The sequence below is a fragment of the Eleutherodactylus coqui genome, chromosome 6, assembly GCF_035609145.1.
Source record: "Eleutherodactylus coqui strain aEleCoq1 chromosome 6, aEleCoq1.hap1, whole genome shotgun sequence".
Taxonomy (NCBI): Eukaryota; Metazoa; Chordata; class Amphibia; order Anura; family Eleutherodactylidae; genus Eleutherodactylus; species Eleutherodactylus coqui.
This window is the reverse complement of record NC_089842.1, coordinates 195,817,814-195,839,150: the sequence shown is the minus strand read 5'-3', so window position 1 is coordinate 195,839,150 and position 21,337 is coordinate 195,817,814. Positions and strand designations below refer to the sequence as shown.

General features: G+C 40.7%; 1 protein-coding gene across 1 annotated transcript; it reads left to right on the top strand.

Moving 5' to 3' along the window:
• Positions 1–912: 912 nt before the first annotated feature.
• On the top strand, positions 913–20,059 carry LOC136571802 (opsin-5-like). The gene is made up of 7 exons (XM_066572430.1): positions 913–953; positions 9,494–9,808; positions 11,688–11,878; positions 12,764–12,863; positions 14,830–14,934; positions 16,261–16,484; positions 19,667–20,059. Exons 2-7 carry the CDS (start codon positions 9,703–9,705, stop codon positions 20,057–20,059), a joined length of 1,119 nt encoding a protein of 372 aa, XP_066428527.1. The 5' UTR covers positions 913–953; positions 9,494–9,702.
• Positions 20,060–21,337: the final 1,278 nt, after the last annotated feature.

Below are 21,337 nucleotides of genomic sequence, written 5' to 3'. Positions count from 1 at the left end.
CCCGCGACTCGTGAGGTATTGTAGCCCATGGTTCTCTATGGAGCCTTCCTCTCTGTTGCATTGCATCGCACGGAAACGCGGTTTGCATGCGATGCGGTGCAACTTTGACAGTAGCAGATGCTACAAGGTTGCGTGATTTTGTAGCATCACATGCGACTTTGTAGCGCTACAAAATTGCGGTATTGCTGCGAGAATATCGCAGTGATATCGTATGGTGCAATGATGCGATATCGCTGCGATTTTCTCGCAGCAATGCGGTGTCGCTCGTGTGAAGGAGGCCTAAAGGTACTAATGCCCACCATTTTAACTTTTTTCTGCTTTCAAGTAGAAAAAAAAAACCTTTTGTATAGTGTAAAACTTTTATAAAGCAGGTTAAATGAACAGAAAACAAGAAAAGAAAGTCATAAAGACGGTTGGATATATAAGCTGAATATTAAGAAATATTTGACAAATATGGAGGAGTTCTATAAAAATAGCTTTCAGGTCCTTGGTTGTAGACGTGTGGCACCTTGCTAAATCTGCCTCATTGTATCTGGTTTTCTGGGCAAATGCAAAATATGTTCTTGTTCCTCAGCACTCTCAGCCAGGATGATGTCATATTATTTGCATCTGGCATTCATGAGATCATCTTTGCTCTGATACAAGTTGCACAGCTATAAACCACTCTCTCATGAAACTAATACTGTCAACACTGAATAGTAATGTGCTATTGTCAAACACTTCAGAGTCCTTGTAATCAAAACATATGCAGGTACAGTTCCTCAGATTTCATGTCTATTGCCAATAAATCAGTCAGAGCAGAGGTTTAGAACAGGAATAGTGATTACGGCTGCCCCTACACATAAGATGCTTGTCAGCTAAACGCTCCTTCAGTTAACAGCTGTCTTACCGACACCTCCATTCACATGTACATTCAGTCAGAAGAAGAAGAAAGCCCGGAACAAAATGATCAGGTAATTGAAATGCAATTGCCCAACGCTTACTCTCCCCGGCATCTACCATTGGGGGCCACAATACACATTAGATAATTAAACCCACCAGAATTGTCTGGTTTGGCTAATCAAAATCTAGGGTTTTGCCGAACATTTTGTTTTTATATTCGTTACCCCGATTCATGTGAAAGTCAGTGTTTCCATTGAAGAGAGCCATTAAAGTAACAATAGGTCTCTTCCTGGTTCCCAAAAGTCACAAAGAAAAATAACACCCAGGGGCAGCAGCAGCCATCTTCTTCGGAGAATTCCTTTGGGGGAAGTACTATTTAACTTCTGTAGGCCATTAGGTGAGAACTTTGGGCATCCTTGACTATGGCACTTTGGCTTTGACACATACTTCGTACTGCTACTCTTTATAGGCTATGGTCCAAACCATGGGCGTAACTATAGGGGATGCAGAGGATGCGATTGCACCTGCGCCCAGGAGCCTTAGGGGGCCCATAAGGTCGCTCTTCTCCATTTAGCGAGCCGAGTACTATGAATAAAGCATTATAGTTGAGGGCCCTGTTACAGATTTTGCATTGGGGCCTAGAAGCTGTGATTTACACCTCTGGTCCAAACATATTTGGGTGCTACCCTACGAACAGAGCAAATAATTATTAAAGGGGTTTATGAGATTTCAGTCTGTTTTGTTCCAAAAACAGCACTACCCATGTCCACTGGATGTTTTTGGAGTTGAGCTGCAATACTAAACTCATCCTAAGGATATGAATGGTGGCATTTCTGGGGGGGAGGGGGAAACATTACTTTCCAATCTTATGCAAAGCCTGTGAATGGGAAACTCAAGTTTTAAGTCAGTGATGCTATAATATTACATTAACTTTCACCAGATAATTTTAACCCCTTAAGGACATGGACCTTTTTTTCCCATTTTCGTTTTTTTTATCCCCCATTTTAAAAAATCATAACTTTTATTTATCCATCGCTGCCACTGTCTGAAGGCTTGTTTTTGGATTTTTCAATGGTGCTATTTAATGTACCATATAATGTACTGAAAAACTTTCTTTTTTAAAAAAAAACCTAAGTAAAGGGAAATGGAAAAAAAAAACGAGATTCCGCCATTTTTGAGTGCATCTTGTTTCTATCGCCAAACATTTCTATACCAAACATTATAGTTTTTTTCAAATGTTTTTAATTTTAAAAGTATTTTTTGACGACATCTTTTGACTGCAATAACTTTTACTTTTCTGTCCACATAGTTGTGGGCGGGTTCATTTTGAGCGAGATGTCCTTTGGTAGAATTTTGAATACATACGACTTTTTGATCGCTTACACTGTGAACAACTTTTTAAATATTTTTCGTAACAAAGTAATTGATATGTTTCTGTAAAATTAAAACCTGCTGATTCCACTGGTAAAACTGAATAATAGCAGAACATCTCACTTTAAAGTTATTTAACCCCTTAGTGACCAAGCATTTTTTTTTTATTTTTTTTTTAAATCGTAACTCCTTTCGACATAGCTGTATGAGGGCTTGTTTTTGGGGGACGAGTTGTATTTTTCAATGGTACCACTTAATGTATCATATAATGTACTGAAAAACTTTTTAAAAAGTGGAGTAAAATGGAAAAACCCCCCGAAATTCCACCATCTTTCAGTGCGTCTTGTTTCTACGGCCCACAAACTGCAACAAAAATGACATAATAACTTGATTCTACTGGTCGATTCACTGGAAGGACACTCTGCATTATTACTGATTTAGAACCTTCAGCTTGAAATCACAAGCTGAATAACCGGCTGCAGCCTGTGTAACGGACTTTCAATGATATACACTCTGCACTCGGCTACATTTGAAGAACCCCGAAATGTAGTAAATAAAATTCCTAGAGACACCCCCAAAATCGGCCAGGGCATTTAAATTCCGCTGTCAGAATTGACTGCAGCATTTAAAGGGGTTAACAACTCCGATGAGCGGCGCGGCTTATAGGAGCTGTTGCAGGCAAGTGTTAGTGCCTCGCGATCTCCCCCTATACATACCCCATAGCTGCAGGACATAACTCTACGTCTTATAGCATTAATGGGTTAATAGACTTCCCTATGTGCCACTTTCAGTCTACAGTCTTGTGTTTTTACTGTGCTAAATATTTAATGACACCTATACAAGGTTAGAAAATCGTAGTTGCATAAAATGAACGATGAGCGAAAAGCAAATGATTCGTTCGTCCGGTCATTGGCGCATGTTTAGACTGAATGATTATCGTTCACTTTAGCTTGTTTGAACAATTTTTTTTGAACAATAAACTTTCCACCTAAAAGCATTTTTATTTGTGATATTGCAGCTAAGCCCTATTCACTGCAATCCATATTAATACAGCTCACAGTGAAATTAATAGGAGCAATACATGTATGCAGGAAGTTGACCCTGCTAGTAGTTGCTTACAGACTTTGTGGAGGCCTCATCTGTTGTGCCAGGAGTTCAGGAAACTTCCCCTATTTTGAGAGACTAAATGTGATCTATGGTAAATGGATAGATTCCTAATAATGTGAACAAAGCATCATGGGAAATTTAGATAAATCCACTTCGGTGAGATGTCACATGCAATAATCTGAAATAACTGATGTCCATTGTCATGAGTCATTGTCCTAAAATAGACTAAGGATTGACCAGTTCATTTTTCTTTTTAATTCAAATAAAATCCCATTGGCTGCTGACCAGTGACATTTGTAAGGGCTCAGTCAGACGAGTGACTGTTGTCGTGTTTTTTTTTGTTTTTTTTTAAGTGAATGTATAAGCACGTTAAAAAATCGCATCTGATAGAACTAATGGTAGTGGTCACATGTCCAATTTTTTTTTTTTTATTGTTTTTGCCATTTTACATGCGTGAAAAAAATCACACCTGTAAAAAAAAAAAAACAACAAAAAAAAAAACCAGGGTTTTCGCATATGACCGTCGGACAGAGAAAAATGTGAAACCCTTGGATGCTGTCACATTCAGGGGTTTCACCTTGTTGCTTTAAATGGAGTGGCAGCAGTGCAGGCCCTATTGAAAACATAGGGAGTACATCACGCTCCCCTGCCACCGTTGTGAACGCTATTGCAGGGGATTCCTTCATTCCTGCGGGGATAAAGGAATCCACTGCCACAGCTATGGCAGAGATCTGCGATGCTATCACATTGCTTTCAATGGGCCTGCACTGCTGCCGCACCATTGAAAGCAATGGGATAACATTAACCCCTGCAGCAATGATTTTCAGGAGAGGGGCTTGAAAAAAACCCTACCCCGAAAATCATCCATAGCTGTAGAAAAAAAAAACTTTCCTAGAAGCACTGTTCGGCTCTTCTCCCTGTCCCCGGCAGTCTTCTCTGCATTCTGGTAGCCAGGGATTGAAAAATCCCTGTATTCAGAAAGTGCTGCCTCTGATTGGCAGAGTGTGGTGACCAATCAGTGGCAGCGCTCAGTCATTCATTAAAGAAATCCCCTGCCATAGCTGTCACATCTGTGTCATGGGAGCACGATGTACCCCCTATGTTGTCAATGGGGCCGCCGGCCCCATTGACAACAAGGTGAATCCCATGGATGTGACAGCATCCAGGGGTTTCACATCCAAGGAATCCCCTGCTGCAGCTGTTACAGCCGCAACAGGGGATACCGAATGCAATATTATGTGCGTCTTAAATCTTTTTTTGCTACAGTCACGTGAGGCACAGTGTTTTATTTTCGGGAGGAGGGGTGGGGGGGGGGACACCTTATACTCGCCTGGTCCGTAGCGTCCCGATGCCTCCCGATGGTGTTTGGCGGCGCTGCAGCAAACTGCGTCCTTCCTGTCTGACATCTGAGCTGCTTCTTGGTAACAGGGCTTTAAATACCCCACCTCTAGCAAAGCAAGCGCTGTGATTGGCTCATCTAGCCCCAGCCAATCACAGCCGGCGCTCGATGAGCCAATCACAGCCACTCAGTGAATGACATCACTGAGTGGCTATGATTGGCTCATCAAGTGCCTGTTGTGATTGGCTGAGTGGGGCTTGATTAGCCAATCACAGCGCTCACTTTGCTGGAGGCGGGGTATTCAAAGCCCCATCACCAGGAAGAAGCTCAGATGTAAGACAGGAATGTATTCAAATTGGGAACATTTTGAAAAAAAAATTAATTTTTTTCACATTTTGAACTGCAATATGTCAAATATGTGCAAACATACTGTCCAATTTTTTGGAAAGATATATATTTCCATCTGTTTACTTTATTTTGAAAGCACATTGGAAAAACTTTCTTTTTTTTTTTTTTAAATTATTTAGGAATCGTACAAATTTAACATTAAGTATTAACATTTTGAGGAACAATTGTGTTTTCCTACACCAAGCCAAGATTGCAAAGGCTCATAGGTATCAGAATAATAGATACCCCCATAAAAATAACGATTTTCATTTTTTGGCAATTGTGTCATTTTAAAAACAGTTTGTTTTTTTTTGTTCAGCATCAGCACACATATGAATGAAGACTTACACCCCAAAATGGAGACCCCTGTTTGTCCTGTGTTCAGAAACATACCCATTGTGGCCCTGATCTGCTTACTGGATACATGGCTAGACCTATAATGGAGGGGGCAACCTTTGGCTTTCAGGGCACAACTGAATAAATTCCAGGCCCCATTACACACTTGTGCAGAAAAATAATCATTTACTTCCTAAAAATAATCCACCACCACCCCCGCACGCCCTTTTTAGTATTCCCTAAATCTTAGATAAAAGTAATAATGTAAACTGTGTGGCATGTCTGAAAACGGGGGCCTGGTTAGGATGGGCACATGGGGCAATAAAACCAGGTATCCCTCCTCCCATGCTTCCTGCAAACCCGGCACTTTTTTGGGTGGTATTTCTTGACCTCAGTGAGAGGAAAGGGGTGTAAAAAGTGGCGCTCTGGGAAGCTTCATAAGCTTGCTGAGGTGCGGCGGACTCAAACAGAAAGCGCTCAACAAGCTGCTCCTGGAACTGCAGGAAGGTGAGCATTCTTGGGGACGACTTGTAAATTATGTAGGCAACGATCCGAATAATGGTGGGCTCACACAACCATATGTGAAAACTGCTTGCAGAGGCTCACAGCGGATCCCAGATGTGAGCCCGGCTGTGACTGCATATGGCTGCATAATGTACTGCTCATAACTGCGTACTCACACAGGCGGTCCTGCGCAGTATACCTTTATTTGCTTGTTTATATTTCCCTGCCGTCGCTTAGTGATGATGCGGATACCCACAGCACATATGCGATGTAATTGCGTATGGGTTGTGGGTATATCTGCAACCATAGAGCACAATGGGCTCTATGTCGCGGATATCCGCGGTAAAATAGAACATGCATTCTGTTTTCTGCGAGTGAATTACGTAATTCCAACGCGCTAATGTGAACGGAATTGTGTATTCCCATGCATTTGACTGATCCGCGGTTTACCACAGATCAAACGCATGCGGAATCCGCAATTCCTATCCAGTCGAGTGAGACCGGCCTAAGGTAGATTGCAACCTTTTTATCATGTGACCGGGGACCACTCAAAAAGGCCTCCAGTCACTCCTCCAGGCTCTCTGCTACCTTTGGTGGCCAGGAACAAGGACATTTTAAATTTCACGGGTACTTCCTGCCTCCTGCGCATGGACAGAAACCGGGGAAAGTCCATGGAGGATGATCTCGTCGGGGTTCAAATGCGGAGGAGGCCTCTGGTAAGAAGTTTCAGGGAGGGGAGATTGAACTTCAACTCTTTTTAATGTTTATGTTATCACCATTATCCATTGGATAGCTGCGATCACATGACGCAGGTGCAGCCCTCGGTCACTGCTCTCGGCTACCTTTAGTAGCCAGCAGCAAGGAGATTTTAAATTTCTCGGGCCCTCTCCAGCTTCTGAGCTTGAGTCCGCATGCGCAGAAGCCAGGGAAAAGTCTGTGGATAAAGATTCCATCAGGGGACATCGCCGGAGGTATTAGTTAAGTAATTTCACCTCCCCTCACAGATTGGATCCATGACGGGAGGTGAAACTTTTACATTTAACTTTTACTAACTTTTACTTTTACATGATTTCCGTTATCCATTGGATAATGGCAATCGCGTGACCTAGGACCGTGTACTGCGGCACCCTGTGAAATCTCTATCTTTACGAGCAGGGAGGTTTAAAATTTCCTAGACTTCCTGGCTTTCTGCGCATGCACCTGACATTTTAGAATTTTTTTTTTTAATGATTGAATTTTTATTAGAGTTTTTCAAAATAAACAACATTTCACAGTTTTAAAGATGCACCTTAATAGATGAGCAATAATCATAGCAGTGTTGAGATTAAAACATAAACATAAACAAGAACATATATAAGTATAAAGACGTAAACAAAAACATCGGAGGTACATTTCCATATTTTAAAGAGGTGATTATTTTAGGGTTCTGCTAACAGATCATTTCACTTTAGAGTGGGTTCAGAATTTTAAAGCTGTGACTGGAAAAAAAGGGGGGGGGGAGAGGGGAAGAGGGGGTAGTGGTGTAAGGTTGCTTGAGGTAGGAAGGGGGGAAGGGGAGTCGATGGCTTGTGGAAGTCTCCTTTCTATCTATTCTTCACGGCCCCTTCATTTATTTCCCTGGTTCCCTTCCTCTCTATAAGGGGTTTTTGGTTGTGTAGTCCAACCAAGTTGCCCAAAAGGATGTACGGGGATGTTGGGAAACAAATCTGCGCGAGTAGGCTTTCCTCTAGGTGGAAGGTGAGTTCCACCGAGTTTCTGACCTCTGATATGGAGGGAGCTTCTTTTGATTTCCAGTGTTTAGCTTTTGCTAGACGTGCCGCTAGGATAATGTGTGAGGTGATGGCTGAATAGAAAGGGGATATTTTGTCTGTTTTCAAGAAGCAGAGAGCCAGGTGAGGGTCCGGGGGTACGTGCTGGTTAGTGACGGAGTGTATTAGGTTAAATACTAGGTTCGAAAAGGACCGTATCGTGGGGCATAACCACCACATGTGGAAGTAGGTGCCTTTTGCACCGCACTCTCTCCAGCAAGTTTCCGAGGTTGAAGGGTTCATTTTGGCTATTCTTGCCGGGGTAAGATACCAGCAGAGAAATATCTTCTGGGAAGATTCCCAGTGAGAGATGCCATGTGAAATTTTTTTTGGTCCATGATAGCGCCCGGCTCCACTCCTCCAAACTGAAAGTTTGTTTGAAGTCAAGATCCCATAGAGTCATGTGGGTTGATTTAGTTTGGGCAATCTGGGAGAATGAAGACTCGTAGAAGGTAGATATACCTCCAGAGACCTCTGTTGATAATGAAAAGAAGGTGAAGGCCGCTTTGGGGAATGTGGGCTTGTGAACATCTATGGATTGTAATGCGTACCTTAATCTTAGATGCGAGAAGCCTAGTTTATTAGGGAGTTTATGTATCTTACCTACTGTGGGGAAGTCCATAATGGTCCTCTCTCTATAGAGGTCTCCAATCTTTTTAACTCCAAATTTCTCCCAGGTCCCATATTCAAAATCCCAGAGGATGGAAGATAGAAATCTCAGTGGGAGGAGTGTGGCGGTACCTTTTCTGAGGTTGAGGAGACTAATTGGTTCCATAACTGGACCGACGCTTGAATGCTTGGTAGGGCGTGGGGCGGGAGGGGGGGGGGGGAGTAGCTCCTAAGAGGGAGATCAGGGCGGCTCCCAGAGTTGCTGCTTCTATGTTAACCCATTTCTTGGGGGATGCAGGATCCACCAATGTTTAATTTGGTCCAATGTAGCTGCGGCGAAGTATCGCTTAATGTCGGGGGCTTGCATACCTCCTAGCTTATATGGTCTTGCCAGGGTTGAGAATTTAATTCTGGCATGCGCTCCTCCCCAGATAAATTGGTTGATGAGAGCTTGGAGTTTTGATATAAAGTGGGTGGGGATCGGGATAGTAACCGTTCTAAAGACGTATAATATACGTGGGAGAATCATCATTTTAGCCGCTGCTATTCTGCCAGCCCAAGAAATAAAGGGTTTGCGTAATTTACTTAGAATGGTCGGGATGCGATGTAGAAGTGGTGTGTAGTTTTGGGAAAAGGTTAGGGAGCTAGGGAATGTTATGTTGATACCTAAACATGGCAGAGAGCCCTTATTTTAGAATTTTTAAAAAAGTCTTTTTAGTACGTTTTGTGGTACATTAAATAGTACCATTCAAAAATACAACTCATCCTGTAAAAAAACAAGCCCTCAAACTGTTACGTTTATGGATAAATGAAAATTGGGATTTAGGAAAAGGGGGAGGAAAAATCAAAAATGGGGGGAAAAAAGGGCCGCATCCTTAAGGGGTTAATGCTCAATATACTGTAACAAAATGGTACAATATTGAATGCCCTACTGTCTTATGATGTCTATTGCCTGACACAATTTTAGTTATATTTGGATTCAGCACCCTGAATTTGGGTAAGAACACTGATTTTTACACAGGAAAACATACCCTTGTAACAGTGTAATGATTAACCTCCTTCAGCTAGCAGAGTTCAGGAAATTAGCTTAGCTTCCCATGCCGAAAAAAGCTTCTAGAAGATTAAGGTTTGGCTTATGATGTAATTTCAGGTGAGAAAAGGGGTCACTCTGACTGTTCGGCCAGTGCTGAATCCCTGGCACAACAGACAACAGAAGCTTTTAAAGCACAGCAAACATGCGATGAACCTCAACACTGAATAAAGACTGATGAAGTATGGAAATTAGAACTCCCTTCCCAGCCCTCCCATAAACAACCAGCACCTTCTGGTACTTCTGCAATAGACTCACAAGGAGGGATCATGGATGTGGTCCTGAAAGACAGCTCCTTCCAACAGGCCAACACTTCCAACAATGTGAGATCATCTGATGGACAGACAGCAATTGGTATCTACCTCCTGCTCCTGGGTAAGGCTCCTTTTACACTGAGTGATGAATCATTTGCATGAGTGAATGATGACAGAGTTCGCTCATTTGCATGTGCCGATAAATTGCTTGGAATTGTGTTTTCGCATATCGTTTGCAATAATCACTGTTCACACGCAATGAGGAGCGAATGATTATCTTAATGTCTACATAAAATTAATGACGAACGAGAAGTGTACAAATTCTTGTTCAATCGTTGGCCAAGTTTAGACTCAACCAGTGCTGCGGAATAAGTTGGAGCTATACAAATAAAGATTCTTTTTATTCAACGATTATCGTTCAAATTTACACCTTCCAACGATTTTTTTAAACAATAATTGTTCCGTGTAAAAGGGCCCTAAGATAGAGAGGAAACAATGTAGCATAAGAGAAGTCAAGTAAATACGTACAATACAATATGTTAATTATATTATTGAGATAACTTCAGAAGGGTCTGTGATCCAGAGATCATCCCGATTTGCCAGATTGGAGTCAGGAAGGAATTTTTTTCCATTAAATTGAGGAAAATTGTCTTTTACTTCATTGAGGTCTTTTTCCTTTGTTTAGATTAACATTGGAGGGGGTGGGGGGTAATAGGCTGAACGAAATGGATGTCTCTTTTCACCCAAACATATTATGTTACTATAGATTTGGCTATATATATGGATATGTTGTTGCAAAATTTACTTAAATGTTAATTATAAATTTGTGAAGGTGGTGCTAGGTGTTAAAACTTGTATAATTTATATAGAAAAGTCTATCTTTATAAGTTGGGGATATTTAACTTGGGAAGGAGGTTGGGGGACACCTATTACAGGTTCGTGAACAAATTAACGCCTCTGTTTTTAAACAGGGAGGGAAATGTCAAGTATTATCACTAGCTATAAACCAAATAACTGCTTTAAAAGAGCTGTGCTAAGTTATGAAGTTATCCCCGATCCATGGGCTATATGATAACTTTATGATTGGTGGGGGTCTTACTACTGGGATCACCATGTGCACCACCACTCCATTAAAGGGGTTGTCCCGCGCCAAAACGTTTTTTTTTTCAATAGCCCCCCATTCGCGCGCGAGACAAACCCGATGCAGGGGTTTAAAAAAAACAAACCGCATAGTACTTACCCGAATCCCTGCGCTCCGGTGACTTCTTACCTTGCGAAGATGGCCGCCGGGATTTTCACCCACGGTGGACCGCAGGTCTTCTCCCATGGTGCACCGTGGGCTCTGTGCGTACCATTGCCGATTCCAGCCTCCTGATTGGCTGGAATCGGCACACGTGACGGGGCGGAGCTACGAGGAGCCGCTCTCCAGCACGAGCGGCCCCATTCAGAAGGGAGAAGACCGGACTGCGCAAGCGCGTCTAATTGGGAGATTAGACGCTGAAATTAGACGGCACCATGGAGACGAGGACGCTAGCAACGGAACAGGTAAGTGAATAACTTCTGTATGGCTCATATTTAATGCACGATGTATATTACAAAGTGCATTAATATGGCCATACAGAAGTGTATACCCCCACTTGCTTTTGCGGGACAACCCCTTTAAGTTCAATGGGAGCATCAGAAATTGTAACTGCAAGTGCTCAGCAATCTCCAATGCTCCTATTAAAGTGAATGGAGCAGTGGTGCACATTCGTAACCTCTCCTCCATTCATGAGATAACCTTTTGGGACCTCATTCTCAGGATCGGTGGGGTTCCCAGCAGTTGGAACCCCACCAATCAGAAGAAATCTTTGAGTTGTTTTCAAAAAACATGAAAGGTGTTGCCCTGTAAATACCGGAATGCTGATTTGAAAAGTTAAAATGACTTGAACCTATCTAGGATACATAGTCAATTATAGATATAATGATGTTGTGTCTGGGATTAATTCTACTGTCTGCAGGCTGGTTCTCCTGGTTGGGAAATGGAGCTGTAATCTGCATTATGTGTAGACGCAGGAGGACATTGGACTCCCAGGATCTCCTGACATTTAACCTTGCTGTATCCGATGCTGGAATCTCCATTTTTGGCTACTCTCGAGGAATTGTTCATCTGTTTCATGGACTAGAGACAGCTGATTTCTGGACCTGCAGTGTAAGGAGCTATATATATGTTTTTCTGCTTGAAATATCAAATAGTTTGATCTAATTCTTACATCAGGAGCCTTGTCTTCAGAGCCACATGGGTGCAGAAAGTCTTGAGTTTTCTTATTTCCTCCTCTGTAGATAATCTCAGCAACTTCCAATACTTTAAAGTATTTTACAAGCTGTGAGCGATTTAGGTGCACCATTTTGCTACACATATAATACCAGTACCTTATATGTGCCCATATGAGCTCATCAGTGCTACCATGCTCTAAAAATATTTCCTAAAACCAGGCTTGGTTGAATGTAAAAGAAAGCTAGGCCCACAAGATATCAGTGAAGTTACTGTTGCTGGAGATGCATCACAAAAGCAATCTATCTTTTGAGGTATGAGCTTTTGAAGTTACAGGTATAAGGCTTGATGCTGTATTATTGATGGACTCTGATATGTCCCCTTAATTCAAATGAAGGGTTATCATGGGTGCAAATCATATATATATCTGTGTGTGTTTACAAATGTCTACACATATTTTCAACTACTCCATCCAACATGGATGTAATAGTGACTTGAATACACTCAAGGCACGCATGATAACACTTTTTGTGACAGACATCATTTACTCAGTAGCATACACTATTTTTCATATTTGTTATGTTCTCTAAGGGTCCTTTATAGATTTTATTTAGTTGCACCAACCAATATGACATCTTCTATTCCAGCCTCTACCTACTCAGCTTTGGTAATCCCAAAACAATGCAGACAATGGTTCAAACTACATTATTTTGAGCACCAAATACATATTTATGTCTTGGCTAAAACATGGAAATAAACCAAGTATATGACCTTGTCTGAAAGTTATACAATCTGCCCTGATTATCATTCCTATCTTATTAGGTTGATGGCTTTCTGATCCTCCTCTTTGGCCTGATTAGCATTAACACACTTACAGCAATCAGCTTCCTTCGTTATGTCAAGGGATGCCAACCACATCGAGGTATGGTAGTATTATTACTTAAGCAGCAGTTCTGACTTAACCTGTGTCTCCCTATCAGTATCTCCCTTGACTAGAATCACTACTAGATGTGCTTAGCTGTATAGTAACAAACGTTTTATTATCATATTGATTGCAATTCGCATGAGCATCTGGTGTTTGTCATTGAAACTCTTATGAGCTGTACAGTATGTGAGTACATTTTATACTTATTGTTACCCCGAGTCTCTATCAGCTACATCCTCCTCCTTCTCCTCCAGCTTTCTAAAACTCAACATAGAGAAAACCGAATTTATCATATTTAGAAATTGATAGCAGTAACACATCTCACAAAAGGTGGGACATGGGTGATGAAAAGCTGGAAAGGTAAGTGGTACTATTGATAAACACTTGAAGGGTCAACATTTAAATAAGTCACATGACTGTGTATATAAATAGAGCATTCTGAGAGGCAGAGTCTCTCAGAAGCAAAGATGGTCAGAGGTTCACCAATCTATGAAAAACTGCATCTGAAAATTGTGGAACAATTTTAGAAAAATATTCCTCTGTGTAAAATGGTGATGTCTTTGATTATCCCATCATCTACAAAAAAAAAAAATCCTCAAAAGATTCAGAGAATCTGGAGAAATTGATGTGCTCAAAGGACAAGGCCAATGGTCAATATTGGATGCTCGAGATCCACAGGCGTCACTGCATTAAAAACAGGCATGATTCTGTAATGCAAACCACTGCATTGGCTCAGGAAATACTTCCAAAAGTCATTGTCTGCAAACATAGTTCACTGTGCAAGTTAAGGGCGCCCACCCACTGGCGTTCTTTTTTCACTGCGAAATTCGCAGGTTTTTTTTTTCTGCAGGGGGTCTATGGGACTTGTAATGTAAAAATCGCGATCGCGCAAAATCGCGATTTATCGCGATTTTGCGCAATCGCTATTTTATCTTTGCATGTCCCATAGTCCAAAGACCCCTGCAGAAAAAAAAAAACGCGAATTTCGCAGTAAAAAAACGCTAGTGGGTGGGCACCCTAAACCTGTATTATGCAAAGAAGCAGCCATATATCAACAGAATGCAAAAAACGACAGCATCTTTTATGTGTCAAGGCTTATTTGAAATGGATTAAGACAAAATGGTAAATTGTTCTGTGGTCACCTAAGTCAAAATTTGAAATTCTTTTTGGAAACTATGGCTGCCATGTTCTGCGGATCCAAGAGGATAGGAACCATCCAGTTTATCAGTGCACAGTTCAAAAGCCTACATCTCTGATGGTATGGGGTTGCATTAGTGCCTATGGCATGGGCAGCTTACACCTCTTGATGAGCAGTATATAGAGGTTTTAGAACAATTACTCCCATCCACGCGTCTCTTTGAGGGAAGGCCATCCTTATTTCAGCAAGACAAATTTAAACAAAAAACTGCATCCATCACAACAGCATGGCTTTGCAGAAAAAAAGAGTCCTGGTGTTGAACCAGCCGTCTGCACCCCAGACCTTTCACAAATAGAAAACATTTGGCACATTATGAAACAAAAAATCTGGCAAAGACGACCCAGGACTGTTGAGCAGCTAGAATTCTACATTAGACAAGAATTGGAAAACCTTCCTCCTCAAAACTCCAGCAATTGGTCTCCTCACATCCCAGATGTATACAGACTGTTGTAGAAAGAAGAGGGGATGCTACACAATGGTGGATATGGCCCTGTTTCAACTTTGTGAGATGTGTTGTTGCCATCAATTTCTAAATAAGTTAATTTTTGTGAAATGAAATAGAAAAGTGCCTCCCTTCCACCATCTATGTGTTTAATTACATGTTACGCAACTTCGCAACTTATTTTGGAATCGAGGTTGTACTTATACTCATTCATATGTACAGCACCCTGGTGCTTTAATATAAACAAAAAAAAGAATTATTAGGCATTTTCATTCTTAAATGCAAATAACTAAACAAAAGGCTTTGTTCTTTCTATTTCTTAGCTTACAAGGTGGATAAAGACTTCATTTCAGTGGCCATTCTTGTTATCTGGATGTCTGCTCTTATCTGGTCTGGATCTCCAATTTTGGGCTGGGGCAGCTTCATAGGTATAAAACTAAAAATACACCTGGCAAGAAGAACAGAGAGCTGAACTCGAGATCTTTCTTAGATAGTTGATTTTTGCATCATGGTTTGCCTCTGTTTTCATCTAACATATCCATAGACTATCATAAGTGAAACGTATGCTAAAAGGATGCCCTTTTTGGCATACATTTAGCCAGTATGTATTGAGAAACTTTTGCCGCAACTGTATTAAAAAATGTAGTCCGCTTTACTTTTCAATACAAGTGAATGCAAAAAAAAGTACAATATCTGCAAATCTGCAGGGAACTACGCCTGGGTCAGACATTCAGTAGAATTGTCCTGCTGGACGTAATGCCCAAGTATGATCTGATGGCACCTTTTAGTGTTTAGGCAAGGTGACCGTTATGCCAATTCACTAATTCTCTATTTACTGTATAATTAATAAACACTTTTTCTTAAAGTAAGTGGAATGGGGGTGGGAGGGACTTCCTGTCTATTTCTGATCAATATAAAATATACTCATACTTTTTATAATGATGGTCTACAGTTCTGTAGCAGCTGCAACATAGAACTATATGCCACCACTTTTTAGGTAGAGCAAGAAATACTACATGTTCTACAACCTAAGGTGAATGTATAGTAGAAAATTTTTATTATGGTAAGAACAATTTTTCCATTGAAGCCATTATTATTACTTCCATTAAAAAATGATTGTCTGTTGACCACTTACTGTATAATAAGTGGAGAAGAAGAAACCTGAAGGGAATGGCCCAAAGGTGCACTGAGTATTGATCTGGATGCCCAGTAGTACCGTAGTCAAATATTCTGTACCTTTTATGGCTGCCAATGTTCAAGCCATGACTGAATCTCGCTTTGTTTTTTTAATAAATTTTGTTACTATATATTAAATCACTCACAATGAACACATCCGATTGTCTTTGTGACTATTTCTAGCTTTTCACTACATTCCTGAAACTTTTCAACTTTCAGTCATAAACAAGAAGTATTTTTTTTACATATCTCTGAAAATGACTTAACAAAAAAGAGCGAGAGCCACGTATGGTCCAGAGCATTAAGGCAGCAGTATGCAGTCCTAAGCTCTCGCTTACAAGCTGAAGGTTGCGAGTTCAATCCCCGCATGGTTCAGGTAGCCGGCTCAAGGTTTACTCAGCCTTCCATCCTTCCGAGCTTGGTAAAATGCGTACCCAGCTTGGTGGGGGGGCTAATAAATAAATTACTTGAAAACGCTGCAGAATAAGTTGGTGATATACAAATAACAAGATTTATTTTTAATTTTATAGATGTATAAGTCTATTATGAATCATCCTTAGTCCTATTTATCTCTACAGAAAGCACATATGGTACCTGTGAAATAGACTGGTCTCTTGCCACAAGCTCCACACCATACAAATTTTACGTCATTGGCATCTTCTTTTCGGGCTTCTTCGTGCCAGTGATGATAATGATTTTCTGCTATGTGTCAATCATTAGAACTGTTCACCAAAGCCACAGAAGTTCACATGGTGGGAACATCAGTCGTCGACAACTCACAATGGAAAGGGACATCACTCGGGTAATATTAAAATATTATCAATATCATTAGATTATTTGCCATCTTAGACGTAACATGAGAACTATAGTAGAAATGTAAATGTAAATGCTACAAAAATGTTCATTTAGAAAGTCTAATAACAATAGTGCAAGTTCACTCTTGGGATGTTGATCATCCTGTATAATGGTTGAGTACTTTGGGTTCTGAGCTTAAATTTTAGTAACTTCTGTTGATTAATTACACATGTCAAAACTTTTCCTAGTCAAAGGGTATTGGCTGTTAATATCACCTCGCTTCTTTTAAACTACCAATATGTTTATAGCATTCATTTGTCAGTGCATCATTAATATACTCCTTAATGGTTAAACTGGTGAATGTTAGGAACTCCCACTATACTGCTGCCAGATCCAGAATTTGGGAAATCATAGACTATGCCTGGCATTCAGTTGAAAAGGACTTCTGGGGGAGCAATGTCTAACAGCTGCTCTCAGCCATCGAACATTGCTACAAGCACTTCAATATTCTGACTAGTTGAGGGCAGATGACAAATCGCATCTCAAAGATGCGAGTCACAGTATTTAAAGGGGTTCCCCACTTTAGGGTGTGTTTAGAGAGAAGAATTCAATGTGGATTTTTCCATATGAAATCTACCTCTAAAAACTGCAGCATAAATCTGCAGCAACTGGATGAATGGGCAAACCGTGTACGATATTCCTGTCATGGATTGTGTGCAGAAATTACGTGGAATCCATGTCAAGAAGTGACAGGTCCCTACTTTTCTTTTTTTTACTGCACACACATTTGCATGCAAAAAAATCTGCACTGTATACATAGGTTTCTCTTGAAAGTAATAGGATGTGGATTTGCTGCACTTGAACTGCGTTAACGTTAAAAATAACTGGAATAATTAAGTGTATTCTAAAACTTTTGACCGGTAGTGACATAAATTGTATATATAAATAAAATATCCATGAACATATAAATAATGTCACAAGATACTGCACATACAAATACAGTATCTCTATATACCTTACCTACAAAAAATACCACCATATAGTGTACATATAGAAGCCTTTTAATACTGCACACACACATATGACCCTATACTATTTATATATGACATATGACATTTAACAAGATATGAACATTTCAATTAATATCAATACAAAACCTATGGCCAAATAATAGTGTAACACAACAATACATAGCTATTTAAGTCTATATACTGTATGTACACATATAAATAATATGTATATCTATGTATAGGTATACCATAAATGTACAGATGTGTGTGTATATATGTGTATGTATGTGTGTGTGTGTATATATACAGTTAGGGCCAGAAATATTTGGACAGTGACACAAGTTTTGTTATGTTAGCTGTTTACAAAAACATGTTCAGAAATACAATTATATATATAATATGGGCTGAAAGTGCACACTCCCAGCTGCAATATGAGAGTTTCCACATCCAAATCGGAGAAAGGGTTTAGGAATCATAGCTCTGTAATGCATAGCCCCCTCTTTTTCAAGGGACCAAAAGTAATTGGACAATGGACTCTAAGGGCTGCAATTAACTCAGAAGACGTCTCCCTCGTTAACCTGTAATCAATTAAGTAGTTAAAAGGTCTGGGGTTGATTCCAGGTGTGTGGGTTTGGATTTGGAAGCTGTTGCTGTGACCAGACAACATGTGGTCAAAGGAACTCTCAATTGAGGTGGAGCAGAACATCCTGAGGCTGAAAAAAAAGAAAAAATCCATCAGAGAGATAGCAGACATGCTTGGAGTAGCAAAATCAACAGTCGGGTACATTCTGAGAAAAAAGGAATTCACTGGTGAGCTTGGGAACTCAAAAAGGCCTGGGCGTCCACGGAAGACAACGGTGGTGGATGATCGCCGCATACTTTCTTTGGTGAAGAAGAACCCGTTCCCAACATCAACTGAAGTCCAGAACACTCTCAGGGAAGTCGGTGTATCTGTCTCTAAGTCAACAGTAAAGAGAAGACTCCATGAAAGTAAATACAAAGGGTTCACATCTAGATGCAAACCATTCATCAATTCCAAAAATAGACAGGCCAGAGTTAAATTTGCCGAACAACACCTCAAGAAGCCAGCCCAGTTCTGGAAAAGTATTCTATGGACAGATGAGACAAAGATCAACCTGTACCAGAATGATGGGAAGAAAAAAGTTTGCAGAAGAAAGGGAACGGCACATGATCCAAGACACACCACATCCTCTGTAAAACATGGTGGAGGCAACGTGATGGCATGGGCATGCATGGCTTTCAATGGCACTGGGTCACTTGTGTTTATTGATGACATAACAGCAGACAAGAGTAGCCGGATGAATTCTGAAGTGTACCGGGATATACTTTCAGCCCAGATTCAGCCAAATGCTGCAAAGTTGATCGGACGGCGCTTCACAGTACAGATGGACAATGACCCCAAGCATACAGCCAAAGCTACCCAGGAGTTCATGAGTGCAAAAAAGTGGAACATTCTGCAATGGCCAAGTCAATCACCAGATCTTAACCCAATTGAGCATGCATTTCACTTGCTCAAATCCAGACTTCAGACGGAAAGACCCACAAACAAGCAAGACCTGAAGGCTGCGGCTGTAAAGGCCTGGCAAAGCATTAAGAAGGAGGAAACCCAGCGTTTGGTGATGTCCATGGGTTCCAGACTTAAAGCAGTGATTGCCTCCAAAGGATTCGCAACAAAATATTGAACCAAAAAATATTTTGTTTGGGTTATGTTTATTTGTCCAATTACTTTTGAGCTCCTAAAATGTGGAGTGTTTGTAAAGAAATGTGTACAATTCCTACATTTTCTATCAAATATTTTTGCTCAACCCTTTAAATTAAACGTTACAATCTGCACTTGAATTCTGTTGTAGAGGTTTCATTTCAAATTCAATGCGGTGACATGCAGAGCCCAACTCGCGAAAATTGTTACTGTCCAAATATTTCTGGCCCTAACTGTATGTATGTATATGTATATATGTATGTATATATATGTATGTATGTGTATATATATATACACGCACACAGATACTGTTCATTCACATACATACAGTCTTATACATTTACAGCCAATAGAAAAGCCCCAGTGAGAAATAGGGTGATATAGCAATATATCCGAGAGGATAATTTATTTTCTTTTTGCCACAAAAATACCATTTTATGTGTTTCTTCTACTCCATAGGTGTCACTTGTTATCTGCACAGCCTTTGTGCTAGCATGGTCTCCATATGCTGTTATTTCTATGTGGTCCGCTTGTGGTTGTCAAGTACCGGCCCTCACCACAGTGGTAGCCACACTCTTTGCCAAGTCTGCAAGTTTCTACAATCCGATGATATACTTGGGCCTTAGCCCAAACTTTCGACATGAACTCCGTGCCTTGCTTTGTTGCATACAGCAAAAGAAAGATTTGCCTTTACATTGTGAATCACCAGAAAAACCCTATGAAGATAGTATGAGACAGTCCGAGGACTGTAGCCAAACCTATAGAAGGACAGAAAACAGTTTGATCCCTAACAGTTCTTCATCACAAGAGACGGATATTGCAACTGAAGTGTCAGAAAATGTAAGAATATGAAAAGATCTGACTATCGAGAAAAATTAAATATCCTGAGAAGGAATTGCTGATATACCGCTGTGTTCACTTCTTAGGGTACTTTGACACGGACCCATAGTTGTCCCAATGATTACTCAAAAGAGCGATTACGGACTACTGTTGTCCTGTGTAAACATGGTACCTTACAGGGCAAGTCAGCAAATATCTATCACTTGTTGGATTCACTTGGTTGGCTCAGCTAAAAACCAAGCAACTGTCGCCCTGTTTAAACAGGCAGTCATTGATCTACGAATAAGTGCCTGCTTATTCTGAATGGAGGTGGGTGGCTGCAAGAGATCTCTGGCGCGCTCCATTTCCATTCAGGAGCAATAATCTTTGGGATGACAGTCGTTCCGTGTAAAGGCAACCTAAGTGTTTCCTACACTGAGTGCCAACTGAGGTTCTCTGCACAGCTGTGTGTGTGTGTGTGTGGGGGGGGGGGGGGCAAAATGCAGTGCTAAGTCAGCACTGTAGTAGTTGCATTCTTAGGATCGGTGGAGATCTCAGAGGTCGGACCTTCACCGACCATAAAATGATGGCGTAGCCTAAAGATATTCCAAATGAAGAAGATGGAACAATACCTCTGCAGCGCCACCTATTGAATGGCAGCTTTCCTTCAAATCAATGTACAACTCTTTAAACAAGTCTTTAAAACAATGATTGGGAATAGGAAACTAAGCCATAAAAACCATACACAGACAGCTGTTACCGGTTGTTTGCCCCTCATCAGTGTGCAGTAGGTTTCTGGCTTAGCCAGTCAGAGGCATGGGTGGCGTTGCAGCGGTATCGTTCCATCTTTATTTGCATATATTACCCAGAGGAGCATGCATAGCCTTGGAAGTCTCCTCACCCACCTCCCTTTCTGGGTGCTCTCCTTGCAGAGAGATGATGTGTCCCCCCCTTCCCCCTTCCCCGATCCACTCACCTACTAGGTGTCTTCACACACCACCTCTGTGCTCTCCTTAAGGAGAGACGACACCTTAGAGACATTCCCTCACCTTTCAAAATGGGAATAGTCTTTATATATTAGAAAGACCTTAGGCAATGTAGTAAAATAAAATATATGTATACTATTCCTAAGTCTATATTTCATTGTACTTTTGTAATCTTAATCATATGATGAAAAGTCTTTCAACCTTGTAATATAGATTGGGATTCAGTTTCTCACCAGTTTCAAGATTTAAATTTGAATGTAAGCAAAAATGATTTCATTAAGTAATATCAAAGCAATTTAATTATGGGTAATGCTCAGTGAGTAAA